The sequence below is a fragment of the Cebus imitator genome, unplaced genomic scaffold, assembly GCF_001604975.1.
Source record: "Cebus imitator isolate Cc_AM_T3 unplaced genomic scaffold, Cebus_imitator-1.0 Scaffold149, whole genome shotgun sequence".
NCBI classification, from domain to species: domain Eukaryota; kingdom Metazoa; phylum Chordata; class Mammalia; order Primates; family Cebidae; genus Cebus; species Cebus imitator.
In genome coordinates, this window is record NW_016107464.1 from 3,647,182 (window position 1) to 3,671,823 (window position 24,642).

At 40.9% G+C, this 24,642-nt stretch overlaps 1 protein-coding gene across 6 annotated transcripts in view; it reads left to right on the plus strand.

The window, feature by feature from the left end:
* Positions 1-16,536, plus strand: part of ZCCHC7 (zinc finger CCHC-type containing 7) — a 232,341-nt gene extending 215,805 nt beyond the window's left edge. For all 6 annotated transcript variants that reach the window (XM_037743699.1, XM_037743698.1, XM_017543194.2 and 3 more), the window contains 3 exons: positions 8,847-8,942; positions 13,645-13,759; positions 15,211-16,536. In XM_037743699.1, coding sequence (XP_037599627.1) covers positions 8,847-8,942; positions 13,645-13,759; positions 15,211-15,644 — 645 coding nt within the window. In that variant the 3' untranslated portion in view covers positions 15,645-16,536. The remainder of the gene's footprint in view (positions 1-8,846; positions 8,943-13,644; positions 13,760-15,210) is intronic.
* Positions 16,537-24,642: the final 8,106 nt, after the last annotated feature.

The window sequence follows — 24,642 nt, forward strand, 5'->3', positions numbered from 1 at the left end:
TTTTTAGATACATGAGTATTGGGGTAAAGTTTTGTCCTATTTGTGAGTTTATAGGAAGAAAACACTAATTTGGAAATATGAAAGAATAAGATTGTTCTCAAACATGATAATCATACTGATTGAAGAGGTGCATATGCCCATGTGATTTAGTCACTAAGATTGGAGCCAAGCTCTACTTTTCTCAGTGTTACATTTGGTTATGAATGCATATACCTCAAGTATTTAATATATTTGCTTTTTAATGTATGTTCATATAGAAAACTGGATTAATAAGTAAAAACACATAGTGTAGTCTTTAAGCATATGTGTGATTATAAAAATAAATCCATTTTGCATTCACAGAGTAGGAAATACCCTTTAATTAGTGAAATTGATTACATATCCTGTATAGTAATGAGCTGCAGTTAGATGCAAGCCCTCATTGGATCAAAGTCAGTTTAGATAAGGGCAGCTGAAGGTCACAGAGGGAGATGCCCAGCAGGCTCATTTGCATAAAAAATTACCCTTAGAAATAGGACACTGAGGCAGCTATAGCATTTTGATCTCTTGGCCTTTGTCATGGAGATTCCTAGTAGTGAAGGGAGTAAGGCCAGTGTCCCAGATAATGATTAACTGTTTTAATGGCATTCATTCATTCATTCCACACTAACTACTCATGCAGAAAAAAGGGTTATGTAAAATGACATTAGAAGAAAATCATTTGTAATCGTTGTATTGGGCTGCACTTTGAGGAGACATTAGGAGTAAATCCGTGGCATGGTAGGCTTATGCTTTATCTTCTGATATTTACTGAGTTTACTGGTGCATGAAAAGCTTTCAGCAAGAATAGCAGATGGGATGGACCTTTCATAGGTAATACTATCTACCAGGTTATTACTTCTATATATTGATAGTAAAGTAATCTCCAAGATATCACCATACAAATATAGATTATTTAAATGTCTGTAGCCAAAAAAAAAAAAAAAAAAAAAAAAAAGACCTGCTTTTATAAGTAGTTTATTTGGTATCCATTGGGTCAAAATCTTTAGATAAATTTTTGACTTAAAAAAAAGTTCAAAAAAACTACATTCATTGCCTTGCATTTAACTTTTTGTCAGCAGTACAGGCATGTGTGACAGAACCCTGAACTTAGAGCTAATCAGTTGACATATTCTGCTTTAAATTGGACCTTTACTGTTAATTAAAAATAAAGACATGCTCCAAGGCATAAGTATTGAGTCACAAATTTTTATTTCTAACACTTTAAGTAGCTTAGAGATTTTTGTTAGATCGTAGTATGAAAACTTGTCCACTGGAAACCACTATTGAGTTTTCAGTACTGTATCCTAATACAGAAATGTTCTCTAATTAGGTAAGATCTAGGCTGATTTCTTTCCTATTAAGCCCTAGTACATGATAGTTTATTAAAATGAGAGTATGTAGATAGCGTTTGTCATGTCATTTACTAATTAATTATTGTGAAACAGTTTAGAATTTCATAGCACAATATACTGTTGCTATTTTTATTAGTAATAATGGAAGTTTTTAACTAGTGACATTATTCAGATGAATGAACATCCACATGTTTACATTTCTTTCAGGGGCTAAATTTGAGATTCCTTTCAAAATAAAATAAGTGTCAACATGAAACATGCTTTTAAAATCTTGATTAAGAAGGATCTCTTTGTTCCTGGTACTATAAGACTGAGTTCCTCCTCACTTTACATTACTAATTCCTTCCTGATTTTGTCAAGAGTATATACCACATTCTCACTGTGAAGTAGAGGAGACACTACGGAAGCTGTATTATTAATTTATTCAAGCTTTTTAATATATTAAAGTATGATTTTATAGGTTTTCCCTTAATGACATAAAAAGTTAATAGTTTACCAAAGTATGCAAATTTTTATTAACAATAGCTAAAATGTGTTGGATCCTTACTATAGGCCATGTGCTTTATATATACATTACCTCATTATTCATTAATATTTACTGAACTACTACTATATGCCTGGCCCTATTCCAGGAGCTGAAGTACAGCATTGAACAAAAACAGACAAAAATCCCTGCCCTCACAGAACTTACTTTCTCCTAGCCTGGGAGTGGGGTTGAGAGTAGATAGGTAAATAAGTAAAATATACAGTATGTCAGATGTGATAAGTGTCATGGAGGGTTTTTGTTGGTTTGTTTTGTTGGTTGGTTGATTGGTTGGTTGGGTTGGTCTTTTTAAAATAAAATGGCATTGCAGCAGGATAGGGAGTATGGATTGGAGGGAGCTGGTGGTCAGGAGGGCCTTACTGAGATGGCATCTGAGCCAAGGCTTGAAAGAAATAAAGGAGTACACCATGTTAAATCTGGGAGAAGGGTCATCCAGGCAGATTGAGTAGCTGGTGCAAAGCTTTGAGGTGTAAGTTTGCCTGGAGTATTCAGAGAACAGTGAAAAGGCTAGCATGGCAGGCTTGCTGTGAGGAAGAGTAGTAGGAGATGAGGTTAGAGAGGTGGGAGGAGGCAAATTATAGGGCATTGTAGTTTTTGGCTTTTACTCTGAGTGAGATGAGAAGCTGTTAGAGAGTTTTGACCTGAAGAGTGATATGTTCTGATTTGCATGCTATAAGGATCACCTTATGTTGAGAATAGGCTGTAGAGGGCAGGGATAGAAGTAGACACCAGCTATGAAGTTCTTGTAATTATCCAAAGGAGAGAAGAGTAATTGGGCCAGGATAGTATTGGTACAGTGGAAAGAAGTGGCTGTATTTGCAGAGCCAACAAGCTTTGCTGATGGGCTGGATATGAGGTATAAGCAAGAGACAAGTCAGATTGTTTGTTTTGGCCTAAGCAACTGGAAGGATAAAGTTGCCAATGAGATGGGAAAGATTGTGGGAGGAACATATTGGGGTTGGGGGAAGAACAGGATTTGATTTTAACTAACTAAATTTGAGGTGCCTCTTAGACATTCTAGTAGAGATACGTGAGTGTAGAGTTAACAGAAATCAAGGCTGAAGATAGAATTTTAGAATGGCAAGGGTAAAGGTTCATGTAAAGCTATACTATTAGATGAGGGGAGGTTAGAGAAGAAAAGGAGCCTAAAGACAGAGCCCTGGGGCACTGCAGTGTAATTGGACAAAGAGATGGATGGAAACCAACAAAGGAGACTGGAGAAGAAACAACCTATGAGGTGGAAGAAAACTAGGAGAGCATGTTGTCTGGGAAGCAAAGTGAAGAATCTATTTCAAGAGGAAGTGGCCACCTGGTCAGGTTTTACTGATAGGTTGTGTAAGATGAGTATGTTTCATTTATGCCTCAACAGTGTTAATGAGGGAGCACTCTTACTATTATTATCCCCGTTTTACAGATGAGTAAAATGAAGGAAAGACCATGTGAATAACTTGACTAAGGTCATGTAGCTAGTAAATAGTGGAGCACCCATTAGAATATAATACCAAAATGCGTTGGATAACTAATTTTTATCAGAGCATCTGGGTCTTAGGAAGAGTTTGCCAATTTTGCCCTTGATTGCCCCCAGTCCTTGAAATCCTTTTCTTCTGTGCTTTTCCTTTGAATAAGCCTAACATATATATCTTTATGTTAGGTATATGTACATTTATAGTACACATGTGTATCCATACACTTGTATATGCCTGTACTGTCTCAGTGAACACAAGAATCTGGTAATAGTAGTTGCCATTGAGGAAAGGGAAACCGAGTGAGAACAGAAGTGGGAGGCAGACTTTTCACCATACCTCTTAGTGTCTTTTGAATTTCATGCCATGTGCAAGCTATTGATTGTAAAGTGTTTAATGCTTTAAAATCTAAGAAATTCATTTAAGATTCATTCTATAGCAGCAAGACATATGATTTGTTCTTTCAGAGTCTGGCCTAACAGCATCTCAGAAGAAATGCTGATGCAGTTTTAAGTAGAAAATATGTATCTGATGCATACTTAATTCCATTTTGTAGGCCTCAGCCTCCCTAGGGCTTTCATCTTTTACAATCTTTACTATATTTGCTCTTTCATCTATTATCACTGTGTTCCTCACAGTGTCATTTACAATGTGTTGTACAAAATAGGAACTCAACTGTTTTGAATTTAAAATTCCTAATAAGGGATAAATACATGAGAACTACCTTGTTTCCTCAAATTTAGGCAATAAAATAACTAAGTTCGGAGAAATTCCATGAAACTTTTTCTCATGTCCTCAATTAGTAGCAGAGATTATCAGTTTAGAGTAGCTGGGACTAAAAATACAAAAACTGGCTGGGCATAGTGGTGCATGCCTGTAATCCCAACTACTATGAAGGCTGAAGTAGGAGAATCACTTGAACCCAGGAGGCAGAGGTTGCAAATAAGCCAAGATCGTGCCACTGTGCTCCAGCCTGGGTGACAGAGCAAGGCTCCATCTCAAAAACAAACAAAAAAACCTCTGTTTAATGTATCTTAGCTAATACTAATTTATGAACCCCATTTTTAATTGAAGAATATAAAACACTTGTTATTTTTATTATATCCTAATTGATAATAGCTGAGGTTGTAAATTCTATTTTTTGTAGCTTTTATTATTATTTCAGTAGAAAAGATTGTTGAGGTTATTGTTTTGCTATGGTTTTTCTTTTTAGGGAATAAGAGCTAAAAGTAAAGTTGTTTGAAGCAGTTTTGTTTTGTTTTGTTTTGTTCTGTTTCTCAGACGGATTTTTGCTCTTGTTGCCCAGGCTGCAGTGCAATGGTGCAATCTCAGCTCACTGCAACCTCTGCCTCCCAGGTTCAAGCGATTCTCCTGCCTCAGCCCCCCGAGTAGCTGGGATTACAGACATGCGCCAGCATGCCCTGCTATTTTGTATTTTTAGTAAAGACAGGGTTTCTCCATGTTGGTCAGGCTGGTCTTGAACTCTCGACCTCAGGTGATCTGCCTGTCTCGGCCTCCCAAAGTGCTGGGATTATAGGTGTGAGCCACTGCGCCTGGCAGAACTTCTGATTTTTCTAATCAAAAATATTGAAATCATAAAATATCTTGCTTCTGACTCCTTGACACCAGAAAGTTTACTTTCCCAGTGGTATATGCACTCAGGAACAGGGAAGACACATGGCAAGACCCGCAGGTGTTCACACAACAGGCCGTAACACTTACCTTGCTGTCAGTTCTTGGGGTAGCACTGGCCACCACCATGCCCTGCTAATTTTGTATTTTTAGTAGAGACAGGGTTTCTCCATCTTGGTCAGGCTGGACTCGAACTCAGGTGATCCACCTGCCTCGGCCTCCCAAAGTGCTAGGATTACAGACGTTAGCCACCATGCCCGGCCTGAAGAAGATTTTTATGACCTATTTATTATTTTCCTATGTCAAGGAAATAAAACCTTCACAAACCACCTGTTAGCAACACTAAAAACAAAACTGGGGGAGCCTGGGCACATTGGCTCACACCTGTAATTCCCAGCACTTTGGGAGGCTAAGGCAAATAATTCACTTGACCCCAGGAGTTTGAGACCAGTCTAGGCAACATGGCAAAACCCCATCTCTATTAAAAATACAAAAATTAGTTGGGCATGGTGGCATGCGCCTGTGGTCGTAGCAACTCAGAAGGCTGAAACAGGAGGATTGCTTGAGCCCAAGAGGTGGAGGTTGCAGTGGGCTGAGATTGTGCCACTGCACTCCAGCCTGAGCAACAGAGCAAGACCCTGTCTCAAAGAAGAAACAATATTAGAACTGGCCATGGTGGCTCATGCCTGCAGTCTCAGCACTTTAGGAGGCGAAGGTGAGAAGACCACCTGACCCCCAGGAGTTCCAGACCGGCCTGGGCAACATAGTGAGACCCTGTCTCTACCAGAAACTAAAAAAAATGTATATGAAAATTGAAGTAGCCAGGCATAGTGGTGTACCCCTGTGGTCTCAGCTACGCGGGAAGCTGAACTGGGAGGATTGCTTGAGCCTGGGAGGTTGAAGCAGCAGTGACCTAGGACTGTTCCTCTGTACTCCAGCTGGGGCAACAGAGGGAGACCCTGTCCAAAAACAAAACAAAACAAAAAAACAATTAGTTGGCAGACAGCACTCTTTGTTAAAGAGTCGCAATAAAGAACATAAGAAATAAAGTGATCCACATTTAAGCCCATCCTTAACTTTTCTTCCAGCCTCCACAAAGCGTCGGGCTGTGAAGGGATTAGGTTTTTCTCCTCTTGTTTACAGCCACCACCTCCTCAGAGGTCTTACAGTGTCCATCATCTCCTTTCCTCCTCTGGTTTCAACTTCTCCACCTCCACTGTCTTTCCCAGATGTTCAAGTCTTTTCCATCCTATAGACTCCACCAGATCCCCTTCCTGGGTTCTGTTTCACCTTAGTCTGCCCCTTCATGCTCTCAATATATAACTTCTCTCTCCTATAACTTCCATTCAATTTTTAAAAATATTTTTTATTCTGAAATAATAATAGGTGCAAAGGTAATTGAGATTTTTGCTATAAAACGGCAGAAACTACAATTATAATTACCTTTGTACCAACATAATATACATACTGAAAAGTATGTAGAATACATGTACAAAAGAATAAATTAGTCATGTAACACACATCCAAGTTAACTGTCACCATGTTGAAGTAACAGAAAATTGCTGCTGTGCCAAAATCCCGTGTGCTGTTTCTCCTCACTGGAAGTAACCTGGCTTTAAAGAAAAAAAAATTCCAGGTTAGGTTCGCTAATCCTGGCTTTTATGAGTAATGATTTCTTTGCTCTTTTTATAGTTTTACCACCTTTGTATGCATCTCTTTACTGCTCATCCTGCTGCCTTGTACTCTTCCTATAATATCTCAGAATTTTCACAAGGTTATCTGTGAGCAGCTGCCACTGTGAATGGATGTTTCTCAGTCCTAATCTCACTAGGCCTCTCTGCTTTAGTTGACAATGTAGATCAGTTCATCCTTCTTGAAACAACTCTCTAAGGTCTGTTACTATATTCTCCTATGTCTCTGCATCCTTTAACCTTTCCTTCTATGTCCATTTCACAGGCTCCTCTGCCTGCTCCTTTAACATTGATGTCTTGGCCGGGCGCGGTGGCTCAAGCCTGTAATCCCAGCACTTTGGGAGGCCGAGGTGGGTGGATCACGAGGTCAAGAGATCGAGACCATCCTGGTCAACATGGTGAAACCCCGTCTCTACTAAAAATACAAAAAATTAGCTGGGCGTGGTGGCGCATGCCTGTAATCCCAGCTACTCAGGAGGCTGAGGCAGGAGAATTGCCTGAACCCAGGAGGCGGAGGTTGCGGTGAGCCAAGATCGCGCCATTGCACTCTAGCCTGGGTAACATGAGTGAAACTCCGTCTCAAAAAAAAAAAAAAAAAAAAAAACATTGATGTCTTCAGAGTTCCTTCCTTAGCCCACAGCCACTCTTACACTGTCCATGGTGATCCTGTCCACGCTGGTGATTTCAGCCTTCACTCTTATGCCAATTACTTTCAGATCTACTCTTCAGCTCAGACTCTACACAGAAAGTGCCTCCTGGAGACCCCCACCTAGATACTCAATATTAAAGATAATCTTCATCATCATTCCCTTAGACTCGCTCCTCTTTCTTTTTCTGCTTTTTCTGAATCAATCATTGGCACCACCACCTACTAATTCACCCAAGTTCAAAATCTGGAGGCATTCTGATTTTTCCTTTCCCTCATTCCCCACATCTTTTCAATGACCAGTTGATACCAGTTTTGTGTCTTGTCTTGTCTTTTTTTTTTTTTTTAATTAATTAATTTATTTTTTTATATGGAGTCTTGCTCTGGTGCCCAGGCTGGAGTGCAGTGGTGCAATCTCGGCTCACCACAACCTCCACCTTCCAGGTTCAAGTGGTTCTCCTGCCTCAGCCTCCCAAGTAGCTGGGACTACAGGCATACACCACCGTGCCCAGCTAATTTTTGTATTTTTAGTACAAACGGTGTTTTACCATGCTGGCCGGGCTGGTCTCTAACTCCTGACCTTGTGATCTGCCCACCTCGGCCTCCTGAAGTGCTGGGATTACAGGTGTGAGCCACTGCACCCTACCCAATTTTATTTCTTAATGTATTTCTCACATCTCTTCCTCTTTCCCAGTCTAGGTCCTCATCCCCTTACTTGCAGTTTCTAACAGCCACCTCATTAGTCATTTTCACTGCATCTAATCTTCTCCTGCTCATATTTACCCTCCTGGTAGCTACAAGCCAAAATGGTTTTTCCAAACTACAACTCTAGCTATCCTAACTTTGACACTTAAAATTGGATAAAGCTCATGCTCCTTAACTTGACTTACAAGGCCCTCCATTCTTGTGTCCTGCTTTCTCCAGCCGTGTCTTCCATTTCTACCTGGCTATGTATGTGATATTTTGGCAGTATGTATACTCTTTCTATGTCATTGTTCGTGCTCTTCCCTCTGCCTAAGATTCTCCATTTGATTTACACCTAATTTTAGAGTAAATGTAAATTTTACACCTTCAGGAAAACTTTCTCTGACCCTTTTAACCCCATCCGCTGGTGAGGGAGTCCCCTCACCACTCCATTAATGCCTTGTATATACTACTGTCACTGTATTGACATTGTTTTGTAATTATGTATATGTCTGTCATATTCTACTGGCCCATTATACTGTGTTGGATACCGAACACGGTACTTGGCACAATGCCGAATGGAATGAGGGGGGAGGAAGGAGAGGAAAACACACATGGACATTAAAAGTAAAAGAATTGTTCTTACCGTGTTATATATTTTAATATATGGAATCATCTGAATACATGTCTCCATACTAAACTCTAAGAGGCAGTACTTCTAAGGAATCCCTGACCTATAAAGCTCTTTTGGAAAGAATGAGGTTTTAGTTTTCTTCTAACATCAACAAACCCTCACAAATATTCATGTTGCAGACCAAACCTGGACCACCCAAAAAGCCGAAGACCCCTTCAAGACCATCAGCCTTAGCATATTGCTATCACTGCGCGCAGAAAGGCCATTATGGACACGTAAGTTTGAGTGGCATTCAGGCGTAAAGCATTCTATTGTCAGGGAGTGTTTTCTGAAAGATGAACTCAAAAAGAATGTAATTCTAAATGCTTACTTTTTAATAAACATTCTGAGGTAAGACTTAATATATTTCCAACTGATTTGCCACTCCCCTCCCTGCTAGAGTAAGAAGCTATCAGAGCATATTCCTCTAATCATGTTACATGTACATGAACAGGTTGGGATGAAACTAATATTGTTCATAAAATCAATCAGTCAAATAATAATAGTCAACAGTATGATAGTGGTTCTTATGAGTTCTTATAAACATAATTGCTTTGGCACAGCCATAGTAGCATGACTTTTTCTTTTCTTTTCTTTTTTATTATTCTGTTTTTTAGACAGAGTCTTGCTCTGTCACCCAGACTAGACTGCAGTGGTGTGATCTCAGCTTACTGCAGCCTCCGCCTCTCGTATTCAAGTGGTTCTCCTGCTTCGGTCTCCCAAGTAGCTGGGACTACAGGCATCCGCCACCATGCCCAGCTAATTTTTGTATTTTTAGTAGAGGCAGGGTTTTACCATATTGGTCAGGCTGATCTTGCCCACCTACCCCACAAATGCCCAGATTCCCTGTCTAACCAACATATTCCCTAACCCAACTGAAAAAGTCAAACTGTGTGTGTTCTAGATGCTGAGGTTTCGAAGCAGAAGAAGCTTCTTGCTGAGAGGTGGGCTTGAGGCCACTAGACAGATGCCACATTAAGTGTGAAACAGCAGCAGCTCATTTCAGAGAAAGGATGTAATAAGAATAGATAGGCTCAGAGCCCATACTTCTGGGAATCTTGAGGCAATGGAGGAAAGATAGTGACACAGAAAGTACAAAATTATTAAAAAGGAATGTATTATTCCCAGTCTCCAGGTAGGCTTCTAGTAGCCTAGAAACCAAGATAAACTAATAGTAAATCAGATCTGGTGTCAGAAGACAGAAAGCATGTGGAGTGTTGGGAGTCCTCAGAATGAGAAGTATGAGCAGTAGGATGGGGTGGATGGTATTGCAAGTTACCACTTGAATTCCAACTATGACACATCACTGGTGCAGATCTTGGGAGCTGGAACTCTACATTGTAGGGCAACGTGTGAAGAAAAGGGCTGAACAGAATCCATAAACAGATCAGGTTTATCTTCCATATTGGGGCAGCAGCAACTATGGGGGTGAGACATAGCTTATGAAAGCTAGGATGAGGCTCTGAGCCTCAGTTCTAATTTTTTCTCTGCTACTGACTCAACCATGTGATATAAACAATCCACGTTTTCTCTTTGGTCTCATTTCTTTACCTCTAAAGCAGAGAAGTTGTACAGGAAATCTCTCAGCACTAAGTAGAGAAGACTGATTTTGAGACAGGTCCAGACTGTAGTGGGCACTGTCTCAGCTCACTGCAGCTTCAACCTCCCAGGCTCAAGTGTTCCTCCCACCTCAGCCTCTCAAGTAGCTGGGATTACAGGCACACACCACCATGCCCAGCTAATTTTGTTTATTTTTTGTAGAGATAAGGTCTCACTAGGATGCCCAGGCCGGTCTCAAACTTGTGGCCTCAAGCAGTCCTCCCTCCTTAGCCTCCCAAAGTGCTGAGATTACAGAAGTGAGCTACTGTGCCCAACTAAGAAGACTTCTTTTACAGAATTATCATCTCTAGATCTTTTACTGCTCTGTACATTCCTCGGCACTGAACGTTCAGATGTTGTCAACACCTTTTAGGGAACATACTCACATAAACCTTCCATTATCACACAAATCACATAGATGTACAATTTATGCTTGCTTGCCTCTTCAAAGCAGAGGAGTATAATTTTAGCATTTATGTTTGTTCAATTAAAGAAAAACAATTACAGTTGGATGCTTACTAGTCACTCCTGTTAAGGCAGATACGAAATATATTAAAAGCATGTGGAATTGATCCCTAAAATCTAGATTTAGATAATTTTTAATTTACAATAAGGCAAATTTGGTAGCCTCATGACTGCCATAAATGAGGAACGCTAGATTATTTACACTAATGAAGAAGATCATTGGTGTGGCTAATCCAGAATAATAGATAAATTATATAGCCAACTATCAATTGTGTGTGCTAATGGAGGGGACCAGTGATGTGGATAATCAAAATAAAATTTACATTTAGATTTGGAAAACATTTGTAGTATTATATAGCTCTGTGTAGTCACGTCAGTCTAGGCTATATAAGACCCAAATAGGGTACTAGGCAGGTGGTTAAAGATGTCTGTGGACCCCCTTCCTTTCAATGTCAGAAATCCAGCCTTACAGATATTACTGTTGAATGGATTCTTCATGTGAAAGACTAGATCTGAGGTGAATATGACATTGCCCTTCCCTAATTCCACTCACTCTCTAGTTGGGGAAGCAAGGACAACAGTAGTCACTGTACAAAGATTACTGTAAGAGGTGTGAAAGGGGGAAAAGGGGTTGGGAGAGTTAAAGATTCTGCTGAAATGAGTATTGGTTGAGTGTATCAAGACCTTTAGTACCTTTGTATAATCATAATTTGCTCTTTTTGAGACGGAGTTTTGCCCTTGTTGCCCAGACTGGAGTGCAAAGGCACAATCTTGTCTCACTGCAACCTCCACACCCCAGGTTCAAACTGTTTTCCCGCTTCAGCCTCCCTAGTAGCTGAGATTACAGGCATGTGCCAGCATGCCGGCTAATTTTGTTTTTTTTTTTTTTTTTTGTATTGTTAGTAGAGACAGGGTTTCACCATGTTAGCCAGGCTGGTCTCAAACTCCCGACCTCAGGTGAACCACCTGCCTCGGCCCCCCAAAATGCTGGGATTATAGGCATGAGCCAGCACACCCAGCCAAAAGCGTTTCTTTATATTACCCTGTAAGTTTGCTAAATAACCTCCAGGAACCCTCTCCCCACCCCCCCAAAAAATAAACAATCCAGATAGTCACAGCAGATAAATCTAAGGTTAGCAGAAGGACCTAAATGATAAAAGATTAGAACCAAACTTATTGAAATAGAAAAATGAATAGCATCAACAAAACCAAAAGCTGATTATTTGAAAACGCTTTTTTCAGAACAAAAGAGAAACTTCTGGAAAAAATACTAAAAGAAAAGGTACTAATAAGCAATGAGTGGGAAGTGTAAGTAACTTAATGTACTATGTAAATGTTTTTAAATTATAAGACAATACTTCATAAAGTTAAAAGTTAAATCTGAAAATGCAAATACCTCTAAAATATATATACAAATCAACCGAACCATTGACACTGAATAAGGTCAGGCGCTGTGGTTCACACCTGTATTCTCAGGCTTTGGGAGGCTGAGGTGGAAGGACTGCTTGAGGCTGCCAGTTTGAGACCAGCCTGGGCAACACAGTAAGACATTGCCTCTATAAAAAACAAATAAAAATTATAAAGTCTGAAACTTAAAACTTATATTATTGTTTATCAGAGTATTCATCAGTAAGAGTTTAAAAACACATGAGAATGGCTGACTTCAACTTGATGGTGGTAACTTCTGGAAAGGGAAGAAGATGAGTCCAAAATGGGTAGGACTTACACAGAGGATTTCAGTTATATCAGTAGTGCTTTATTCTTGGGGGAAAAACAGAAGGCAACTAAGGTAAAATGTTACGGTTTTATATGAGTGGTGACTACAGGTTTTTAATTTTTATGCTTAAGTGTACGTAGAATGATTCTCAATTTTTTAACTCTACAAATTAAGTACATAAATGTTTGGCTACTAGCTTGGTCAGATATCTTAGAAGTATAAGTTCAGACTTGATTAAATTTTACGTGGACTTTTCACCTACTCTTTAAAATATATTCTAATTGTTTTTCATTACTTAGCTAAGAAACAGTGAAGAATTTAAAAGTAATTTTTAGGCAAGATGGCAGAGGCAGAAAGGGGAAAGTTCCAAAAGAAAAGATTTCAAACATGCTGAATGGATATGTGTCACAGATCATGATAAACAAAAGCCTGCTATGCAGTGAGTGGTTCAGGCCAAAGGCTATGGATTTGGGAAACACTAGCTGTCGAGAGGCCAGAGTCATGAGAGTAGGAAGCTATCCTGGGAAAAAGGGTAAGAGTAGGGATTTCAACGTGGATGGGGGATGCAAGAAGAGAAACTTCCTTTGGGATGCCTCTCAATTACCTAGGAACAATTTTAAGCTAGACATAACCTACCACCAACCTACCTCCCCCGTAAGAATCACTACCCTTATAAGCAGTGAATATTGAGTTAAAATAAGCTTGCAAACCATTTGTATCTAGAAAAAAAGAGCAAAGGGCTTAGAACTTATACCCACATTTTGGGGATAGGAAGAAGAGATAGAAAAGCACTTGAAGTTGGAAGTGATGGACAAACAAAGGAGTAATACCAACATGAGGTTTATTAACATACACCCTCTAACAGAGAAGCAAGGCTGTTACCTCAGAATGTGAAAGGAGTTAGACAGAGAACGCTGAAAACAGATACGAAGGGTTTCATAGGTAATGAAGTAAGGGAGGAAAACTCAAGCTTGAAAGAATATCACAAGCACGGTGGGGTTTAGGGCTGGGTGACCCTCCCAGCACCCAAGCAAGGACTATATCCTATAGCCACCACATGAGGTACCAGTGATATGGGGCTCATCTCTAATTAGCATGCTCCATAATCTTGCAAAAAGGTTTTTGAATAGTGTGACCATTTTAAATACAATTTGTAGGAATGTCCAGAAAGAGAAGTATATGATCCCTCTCCAGTTTCTCCATTCATCTGCTACTATGATGACAAATATGAAATTCGGGAGAGAGAAAAGAGACTAAAACAAAAAATAAAAGGTATGTTGCTAGACTTCTTGTTAGATCACTTTTGTAGTAGTTTCTAAATTTCTTTGTACTGTCTTTGCCTGCTTTGGGGGTCATTGGTTAACATACAAAGTATTTTTAATAATTACCAAAGAAACTGGAACTTTCTTGATCTCCAGAAACCAAGCACCTACTTCAGAAATAATCCCGTTTTAATCTTTTCACAATAAACATTTTTTTACAGTGATTATTTTAGAAAATGTCCAGAAAATACTACTATCCATCTATGTATGCAGATAGATGAAAAATCCATTGAGATTTTTCTGTTTGACAGGTAATTATTTTTTTTCCATGTGTATGTCTCCAGTATTTTTTTATGGAAAGAAAGGCTTTCCTGATAAGTTATTCCTGGAGCTTCCCTGAAGAAGTCATTTCTTTTTTTCTTTTTCTTTTTTTTTGAGACAGAATCTCTCTCTGTCACCAGTCTGAAGTGCAGTGGCACGACCTCAGCTCACTGCAATCTCTGTGTCCTGGGTTCAAGCAATTCTCCTGCCTCAGCTTCCTGAGTAGCTGGGACTACAGGCATGTGCCACCATGCCCAGATAATTTTTGTATTTTTAGTAGAGGTGGGGTTTCACCATGTTGGCCAGGATGGTGTTGATCTCTTGACCTCATGATGCACCCATCTTGGCCTCCCAAAGTGCTGGGATTACAGGCATGAGCCACCGTGTCCAGCTGAAGAAGTCATGTCTTATAGGCCACCTCTGCAAGCAGAGCTCCAAGTTAACATCTGCCTGTATGGTTTCTGTATTTACTGTTGCAAACATAGTTCTTTATCACCAAATTAATATCATTTGCTTATTTTCTCTACCTCTGTTCTTTCTTGTTACATACTTCAAGGTAGTTTTCCAAGTTGTCTTTCTTGCTTTAAAAACAAAATAGATCTGTATTTTTTAGTTTGTTCTATACCTTGTTTTCTGACTCTTTTGGCCTTTTTCTTTTCTGGACTCTCAGTTCAGGACATTTCCAAAGTGAAGGTACTAATTCTGAGGAAAGGAGAGGAATTACTCTCCCAGCTCCTGCATATTACTCATTTAATGTAAAATATATGTCATCTACAGCTGTTCCTGGGTACTGGTTCCAGGAGCCTCCTCATTTATCATCGGGGAAACTTGTATTGGTCAGACATGACTTTTCTTCACAAAGCTGAGATGATTACTGTTTTTACTGGTCTTCATCTCCATTTTTAACCTCGTTAAACTGTTGAAAAGAATGATTAACTATCATTGGATTTCTGAATGTGTTTCATTTTTAGCAATCAGAAATGTAGAACTTCAACTATTTAATTTGTAGTGAGTGATGTCATATTGTTAACATAATTAAATGTCTAGCTTCCCTGTCTGCCAAGTTATTTACACACTTAGGAAAGCTAAGCATGGACTGTCTAGCTGCTGAATATGCAAAAATACTTCTATATTTTTCAGTACTGAAGAAAAACAGGGATTTCCCAGAGCCATCCATGCCACCTTACATAGAAGGAGCAAATGGGAACCTCTACCATGATACAAGGAAGGGCCATGCCTCGAGGAAAAGCAACAGGTGGCCTCAAGAAAATAAAGACACACAAAAAGAAATGAAGAACAAGAATAGAAACTGGGGGAAGCACAGGAAGGCTGACAGACATCGTGAAGTGAATGAAGATTATCCCAGAGGCCCCAAAACCTACTCTTCTCCTGGCAGTTTTAAAACCCAGAAGCCTTCCAGGCCCTTTCACCGTTCATCACATTACCACACATCAAGAGAAGACAAGTATCCCAAGGAGGGCAAGAGGGGCAAGCAGAAAAAAAAGGAGAAGTGTTTGGAAGATGATGACAATGATAATTTATTTCTTATTAAGCAGAGGAGAAAAAAGTCTTAAGCTTTGAAGCAGCCTCTGATGTGGCTTTCCGTTGTTCATTTGGCCTGTGTGTCTGTAACCTTTTGGCAGTGTGTTTATTATCTTGGACTAAATAAAGTGAGTTTTGGTTTTGTTTTTTTAATTTCAGCCATTCCTAGAGTTGGTGACCATCCATGGAGATCTCAATTCTCTTATGTCCAATGAGTTATTAGGTAAGAAAATAGAAAGATAAACCTGGACTTCCCTCATTCCAATATGTCATCTTTACTCGGAATCCTAGGGATAGGAAGAATTCATCTTTTCAAGAAAGCTTTTTAAAAATACTTTGGGAAAAGAAAAAAAACCATCAAAGGTAATTCATCCTCAACATGAGTATGAAATTAAATCCTTGCAGGAAGAGAAATTAACACTAAGAAAAAGTCATCAATATTTTTCAACTTTTTTTTTTTTTTTTTTTACATTGGAAAAGACAGTAACTATAAATTTATATCCAGCTTTTCTTGCTGCTGAAGCTGTTATCAGAATCTTCCTTTGGGCAAAATATCACAAGCTGACTGTAAAACAAAACTGTCATTATTGAAGCCCTGAAGAGGCAGGGAATTGGGCTTCAGCAAAATATAAGTAAAGAATCCATCCAGTATAAATGTCAGAAGACAGATTTCCTAAAACAAGTGAAAGAGACATCAAAAATTTCAACATAATCACAATGAAATCATTTTTTACCACTTTTACAGCAGTGTTTCAAGTGGACTGTCACTCAGATCTGTAGAGATGAATATCACTCAAAAAATGTTTTTGTTCTCTTGCATTTTTTTAACTACAAAGCTATACAAAATTTTTTTTTACTTATGGATCTTTTGTACTTCTCATAGCCTAATGTCTAATGTCAGAATAAGAAAAATAAAATATCTGAAACAATAAATAAATGTGTTTAATATGTAAAAAGACAATGAGAGAGTTTGAGTGACAAAGGGCATAGTTGTGTTTGGTTTGTTTGTTTGTTTGTTGTAGAGACAAGGCCTCACTGTATTGTCTAGGCTGGTCTCCTGAGCTCAAGTGATCCTCCTGCCTCGTCCTCCCAAAATGCTGGGATTACAGGCGTGAGCCGTCACTCCCAGCCTCGGCATAGTTGTGCTGGGCAGGTGGATAAAGTTATAAAATCCCCATAGACTGGAGTCAAAAATGCCATTGTTGCCCAAGCTCAAGCTCTCTGCCAGAATAAAATGATATGAAATCAATTAAATAAGATAATTTTATAATGTCAGGTTCTTAAATTTGTATTTTATTCTTTGGGAAGTAAAAGTTTCATAGGAGTTGAAAGCCTTGAGATAATTGGCATTATTCTCTGGTAAGACTTGGGGCAAGCATGGCTTATTACTGAGATGGTATAGCAAGTGCTCCTTCTGATCCTAAGGCATCCTTTCAGGCAGAAATGGAATTGCCATTCTTTAGGTTCTTTCATACATAGCAGATGTTTGGAGCAGTGGAGAAGGGAAGCACTTTTTTTTTTTTCTGTTTGTCTCTGTACATTATCTTATTTTTTCCCAAAACTTACAGACAAACATTTTGTTCTAGGGTTTAATTTACCCATTGGGTCCATGCATTTACATTCAGATAGGAAAGGACACTGGGCTATTTCACTTGTGGGCATGAAGATACAGTCTTCATTTCCTGGTAAGAGAAGAACAGAAGCACGGAGGAGACTGTGCTTCATTTCCTTTTCATTTCCCTTGCCCCCCAACTCTTACACCAAGTGTTCAGTTAAAGTGAGTCAGTCAGTCAGTTTATTAACATATAGACTCTGTTCATACAAGAATGGGGAGTTCAAAATGTATGCAGATTCAACCATTAATCAAATAAGACTTTACATGGATAAATACAAGGGAAGAAAAGCAAATGTCCAAAACAGGCAGGATTGAGAAGATTCTAAACATCTTACCCTGGCCACACTTTTGATTTCAAGCGGCAATGTTTCAAGCAGACTTCCAAGCGTGGAACAGCTTGAGTGGCTCCTATCTTGGGTTCTACCTTGGTTTGTATAGCACTTTCAAAATAGAGCAAGGAAACCAGTCTCCCTTTTCTCCATGGAAAGTCTTGCTTTCATGGACCTTGCTGTTTGCAGCACTTATTAGTAGCTCTTTATTTTTCTGTTATATAAAGATAACCATGTAAGGGGAAAAAATGTTAAAAACAAATCATACATGATTCTTTCACTCAAAAATGTAAAGTTATTAGTGTCTATTTTTTCATACTATTTTCTATACCTATATATACATTGTTTTGTAACCTGTTTTTTCACTTACATTGAGAACAAGTATCTGTCTATGTTTTTGCATAATATCCTATGATATGGCTGTGCCATGGTTTAGTCAGCTTCCTGTTGAACATTTTGTTTCTAATTTTTATTATTTTTGAAAAATCATTCTACATCATATCTTCTCCATTTGTTCAATTGTGATAAAATGGAATTTAGGGCCGGGCGCGGTGGCTCACGCCTGTAATCCCAGCACTTTGGGAGGCCGAGGCGGGTGGATCACGAGGTCAAGAGATCGAGACCATCCTGGTCAACATGGTGAAACCCCGTCTCTACTAAAAATACAAAAATTCAGCTGGGCATGGTGGTGCGTGCCTGTCATCCCAGCTACTCAGGAGGCTGAGGCAGGAGAATTGCCTGAACCCAGGAGGCGGAGGTTGCGGTGAGCCAAGATCGCGCCATTGCACTCCAGCCTGGGTAACAAAAGCGAAACTCCGTCTCAAAAAAAAAAAAAAAAAAATGGAATTTAGGGTCAGAGAGCATGCATATATTTCATGAAAGTTTTAATGCATGTTGCCAAATCATACTCCCAAGTCATATTCTTTCCTAATCATTTATACGTCCCTGGCATTTTGTGAGTGTTCATCTCCCCATTCCCACAATCACATGGAATATTGCCATTCCCTTTTCTCTTTGCCTGATGGGCAGCAAAGAAACATTATTTATTAGTGCTACAGTGAAAAGATTGATATGGGTATGTTTGTGTAAGGAGAGACAAGATTAAAGAATTGTAGTATGAGCAAAGGGAGTCAGCTAGTGAGGGGAAGAAAGGGTTGGAGGCTCATCTGGTGGGACATTTAAGTGGGTCAGATGTCATTAGGCTGTAGGAGCACTCACCAGGATCCAAGTCCAACACAGGCCCTTAGGCCTTACAGTTGGATTTTCCATTTCAAAGAAGCACCAATATTTTGGTGATTTATTACACATGCTATGCAATGAATAACAGTATGAAGCTGGTTGGTGCCCGATTTGAGCCAAAAGCTTTTCTGTTCATTTAACATTTAAGTTACTTTTTTTTTCTTTTTTTGAGGCAGAGCCTCACTCTGTCACCCAGGCTGGAGTTCAATGGTGTGGTCTCAGCTCGCTGCAACCTCTGCCTCCCCAGTTCAAGCGAGTCTCCCACACCAGCCTCCCAAGTAGCTGGGACTACAGGTGCATGCCATCACACGTTTTGTATTTTTAGTAGAGACAGGGTTTCACTGTGTTGGCCAGGCTGATCTCAAACTCCTGACTTCATGATCCACCTGCCTCAGCCTCCCAAAGTGCTGGGATTACAGGTGTGAGCCTCTGGGCCTGGCCTAAGTTATTTCTTAAAATGATTTCCTGGGAAATGATTCCACGAAAACCCCGTAAAGGAGTGGGGAGGGAAGTGAGACAGGGAAAAGAAGAGAAGGAAGCCAAGCTGGATGCTTATCAAGTCACATCCCATAAGGGGAACTTTCAGACTCACAGGGAACAGTAGAAAGAGTGTGGGCCACACCTCAAAGTTGCCCTGATGAGGGGCAATGGAGCCATAGTGTGTGTATTTTTTTTAATTAGTCCTTGTTTAAGCCAGGTAAATTGGGTTTGGGCAGCCCCCTGATAGAGGCATGGAGCTAGGAATGAAACACCAATGTCATTTGCTACAGCCATAATGTAGCAAATTCGGAACAGTTCTTCCTACAAAAAGGTACTTGGGGCTGGGCATAGTGGCTCACTCCTGTAATCCCAGCATTTTGGGAGGCTGAGGCAGGAGAATACTTGAGCTGAAGAGTTGGAGACCAGCCTGGCAACATAGCAAGACCTCATTGCTACTAAAAGTGAAAAAAAATTGGCCAGGCATGGTGGCCCACACCTGTAATTCGAGCAATTTGGGAGGCCAAAATTGGAAGATTTGCTTGAGTCCAGGAGTTTGAGACCAGCCTGTGCAAATTAGATCTTGCCTGTCCAAAAACTAAAATTAGCTGTGTGTGGTGGCACACACCTGTGATTCCAGCTCCCAAGCTGGGACCACAGGTGTGTGTCACCACACCTGGCTAATTTTTTGTATTTTTAGTAAAGACAGGGTTTCACCACATTGGCCAGGCTGGTCTCGAATTCCTGGGCTCAAACAGTTTGCCTGCCTTGGTCTCCCGAAGTGCTGGGATTACAGGCCTAAGTCACTGCACTCTGACTAAAATCTTTTTGATCTGCAGTTGGTTGAATCCATGGATGTAGAACCCTAAGATACCAAAGATCAACTGTATGTTTATTTTCTTGTGGCGATCGTTTTGCAGGTGTATTTTAATATTTTCTCACTGAATTGGGACTATTCTTACTAAACTGGGTGAGGTAGGCTTAGTAGTCCATAGGCCATCTTCAGTTTTACTTCCTGCTTTATACATGTGGGTGAAGAAGACCTGATCATAAGGCAAGTATCCACCTGTAGGAGCCTTGAGGGGAGAGGTCACTGACCTCTTAGGCCTGTGAATAGGATCTTTATCTAGGAGGCATGCTGGTGATAACTGTATGCACCAACATTCAGAAACTACTGTCTACAGGCTGAAGTCTAACTTCTGACCTAAAATTCAAAGCCTTTCTTGCTTCATCTTCTGCAGTTCTTCACTATTCTTTCTGCCCTAACCCCTTCACTCTTCCAGTCCCACCGGATGAATGAGTAGTTCCTGAATAGGTCATGCTTCTCTTCCATACCTTTACCTGTGCTATTGCCTATACCCAAAATATCCTCTTCCACTTTTATGGCCACTCCCAGACAATACTAATCCTTCCCTCTTTGGTGTTTCTATTGTCATCTGAGTGATTTATTCAGAAAACATAGACTATAGGTGTTCTTTGCTCCAGGTAGTATTGCTTTAATTCTACCTGACATAAAGAAAGTCTATAGCCTGTGTTTGCTGTGGAGAAATCTCAAACCTCAAGAGCTAACAAGCAAAAGACAAACATGAAAACCAGTATTTTGTCTTAGAGGTGAGGAATGCAGTGAGAGATATGGGTGTGTTGGTAACACCAAAGAAGCATGATTAGTCCTGAGGCAGGAGAATCGCTTGAGCTTTGGAGGCAGAGGTTGCAGTGAGCCAGGATCGTGCCACTAACTGCAGCCTGGGCACCAGAGTGAGACCCTGTCTCAAAAAAGAAAAAAAAAAGTTTAGTCCAGTAGGTATAGTTGTGTTTTGAATTGAAACTTTAGAAAGAAACTGCTGGGCCGGGCGCAGTGGCTCAAGCCTGTAATCCCAGCACTTTGGGAGGCCGAGGCGGGTGGATCACGAGGTCAAGAGATCGAGACCATCCTGGTCAACATGGTGAAACCCCGTCTCTACTAAAACTACAAAAAATTAGCTGGGCATGGCGTGTGCCTGTAGTCCCAGCTACTCAGGAGGCTGAGGCAGGAGAATTGCTTGAACCCAGGAGGCGGAGGTTGCGGTGAGCCGAGATCGCGCCATTGCACTCCAGCCTGGGTAACAAGAGCGAAACTCCGTCTCCAAAAAAAAAAAAAAAACTGCTGCGTTTCGGTGTTGTCATCTGTCATAATCTATCATACTTGTTTCCTGCCCTCAGAGAGCTTCTATTTTAAGATGGGAAAGAGAAGTCCTGAAACAGATGAGTGTAACTTAAGTTACAAAGAGGCCTTCATGTGGGACTGTGTTTGTGGAGAGAGGTCACTTCAGTGTCATTGGTGGTGGAGACTCAAGAAAACTTCACAGAGGAGATGACATTGGAATTAGCTCTTAAAGCATAAAGAAGACTTTAATAATTAGGATAAGAGGAGAAAGACCAGTATAGGCAACAGCCTGGATTTAGGATAACCTAGGACACAAGTAAGAAGGTCCAGTGTCATTTCCCTTGACTCTATTTCACATGAGGGTAGCAGAGGGACGTAAATGAACAAGATCACTGAAGACTGAATTTCAGCCTAAGGAGTGTGGTTTCATTTTCCTCATCTATAAAATGAAGATAATATCTCTGTCTCTTTCAAGAATTAAAGTGAGGCCAGGCACAGTGGCTCATAGCTATAATTCTGGCACTTTGGTTTGCTGTGGTGGGAGGATCACATGAGCCCAGGAGTTTGAGACCAACCTGGGCAACAAGGAAAGACCCCGGTTTCTACAAAAATTCTAAAAATTAGCTGGGAGTGGTGATGTGCACCTGTGGTCCTAGCTGCTTAGGAGGCTGAGGTGGGAGGATCACTTGAACCCAGGAGAGCAAGGCTGTGGTGAGCCGTGATTGCACCACTGTGCTCCGGTCTGGGCAACAGAATGAGACCATCTCAAAAAAAAGATTATGTATTAGATGTATATATATTAGATATGCATGTATTAGACATTAACTGTTTGCATAATGCTTTATTAAAAAGTAGCTAACACAATGGCAGCGGTAGCACCAGAAAACATCAAGGATTTTGACTAGGAGAAATGTGTCACTTGCTTAGAGATGCGTTTTAGGTTAACACAACACTGCACAAATTAGCACTTTTTTTTTTTTTTTTGTAATATTAGTACTCATAAATTGCTTTTCTTTCCAGAGAATTAGGTGTCCTTTCTCTGCCTTTGAACAGACATGGTAGGTGGTTACATCAGTCAGGGCTCTCTCAAGAAACAGAACCAATAGTAGAGATTTATTCAAGCTTGCCCTGTTGTGTAGGCGAGCCAGCCTAAGATCTGTAGGGCAGGCCTCCAGGCTGGCAGCTCAGGAAGGATTTCTCTCTGCTAGTCTTAAGGCAGAATTCCTTCTTTGGGAAACTTAAGCTTTTGCTCCTAAGGCCTTCATCTGATTGAATGAGGCCTACCCACATTATCAAGGGCAGTCTCCATTACTTGAAGTCAGCTGATAAATCACATCTACAAAATACCGTCCCAGCATCATGTAGACTAGCATTTGATTAAACAACTAAGCATCATAGCCTAGCCAAGTTGACATATAGAATTAGATATTGCCGGGTGTGGTGGCTCACGCCTGTAAACCAAGCTCTTTGGAGGCCAAGGCGGGTGGATCACCTGAGGTTGGGAGTTCAAGACCAGACTGACCAACATGGTGAAACCCCGTCTTTAAAAAAAAAAAAATTAAAAAGAAAAGAATTAGATATAATGGTAGTCTTTATCTCGAATATGGAAGTTGAGACAGAGGCTGGCAAACTGACACAGAAACTTGACCAAATTCAAATTCCTAGAACCTGGTACCAGGCCTACCAGGTAACTTTTGTGCCTTATAGTTTTATATTATCTGTTTCTTCTTTTTACATAAAAGTTACCATAGACATAACTAGACTGAATATCTATGGGTAGACTGTGCCAAATGCTGCTGCAAACCACTCTGTTTTGGGGAGGAAGGAGAGGACTGATGTCAGGTCAGGCCCACAGGTAGAGACAGACTTTGGCCTGGCACAAAAAACACTTCCTGACTGGAGTTTCCACCAGTGGGGCAGGCTGCCTGGAACACACGCAGCTGTTAGTCCCCAGAGGCGAGGAACAAAAAGTTAAGCCACTTAACATAGTGCTGTGGAGGAGATCCAAACATCCTGTCAGAATGGACCAGGGCCTGAGAAGAACCTCCCCCTGAGCCTTTATGAATTCCGATAACCCCAGATACTAGAAATGTCCCTCACAGTTAACTGCATCCTTCAGAAAAGTCCATGCTCCTGTCTCCACCCCTCCCCTACCACCAGGGAGCCCACAGAGATTGGAGTGGAATGGGGAACCTCACTGAGATGGAAACCATCTGCAGGCCCCACTAACTCTTCCCCCACAGGCCCCCTCTTGCCTGCCAGCCTCCCCTGGTTAATCTTTCTGGAAGGAGAGCTTTTCAAAGCTGCCTCCGCCCCAGCCTCCTTTCACACCCCTGCCTCATCTTCCACACCAAGCCCCAGGGGGTTGGGGGACCCAGCATCATCCTGGACAAGTCATGGGTCACCAGCCACCTCTCTCCTGTGCCTGCACCCAACTAACCATCACTTCCTGCTGATTTGCATTGACAACCTTCCTGCACTTGGCTCCTCAGGGGAGTTTTCTGGTTTTATCGCCTCAATTAACTTTGGCCTCCTGGGTCACTCTGGTTTCCCCACCACAGACCTGGCCGTGGAAGCCTCCCTGTATGCTCCAGAGGGTTCTTGTCTTCTCACGAGCCTTCCCTTCCCATCAGCAAGCCAGGCTGTGCACACAGCGACATCTTGCAAGGGATCTTGGCCACAACAGGATTTATGAAGTTCTGGTGGGTGTCGGAGCTGCAAAGTGCCAAAGGACTGTTTAGTCCACTCTGGCCCACCCTACTTCACCGCCTCTCCTCCTCACTTCCCAGGTGGGAAGTTGAGGCAAGAACTGAGAAAAGCCTTGCTGTGGTCGTACATTAAGTCAGAATAATGGCCAGACCTAGGCCTTGGTGCCCCCTCAATCCCCTCGCTCTCTCTCTGCTGCACTTTATCAACAGAAAACAATTTGCAAACTTCATCAAGTTAGGAGTGAGTGAAAAATGTGTTTAAATATTGAGCTTCAACAGTCTTGTTTCTTGCAGGCACCTTCAGCTATTCGCATGAATCTCTGGGCACAGCATGAGCATGGGAGTGAGGGGCTGGAGGGAGAAGATGCCTCCTTCCAGTGCCAGGAGGCCAACTCCCATCCCCTCCTCTAGCACAGTGGACTGAGCACCTCTGAAGTCACACCTCTCATGGAGTTATCATGAGGGGCCAGGGAGCAACTGAACTCTGGGATGCAGGAATCAGACCTGGGGATAGGAGAA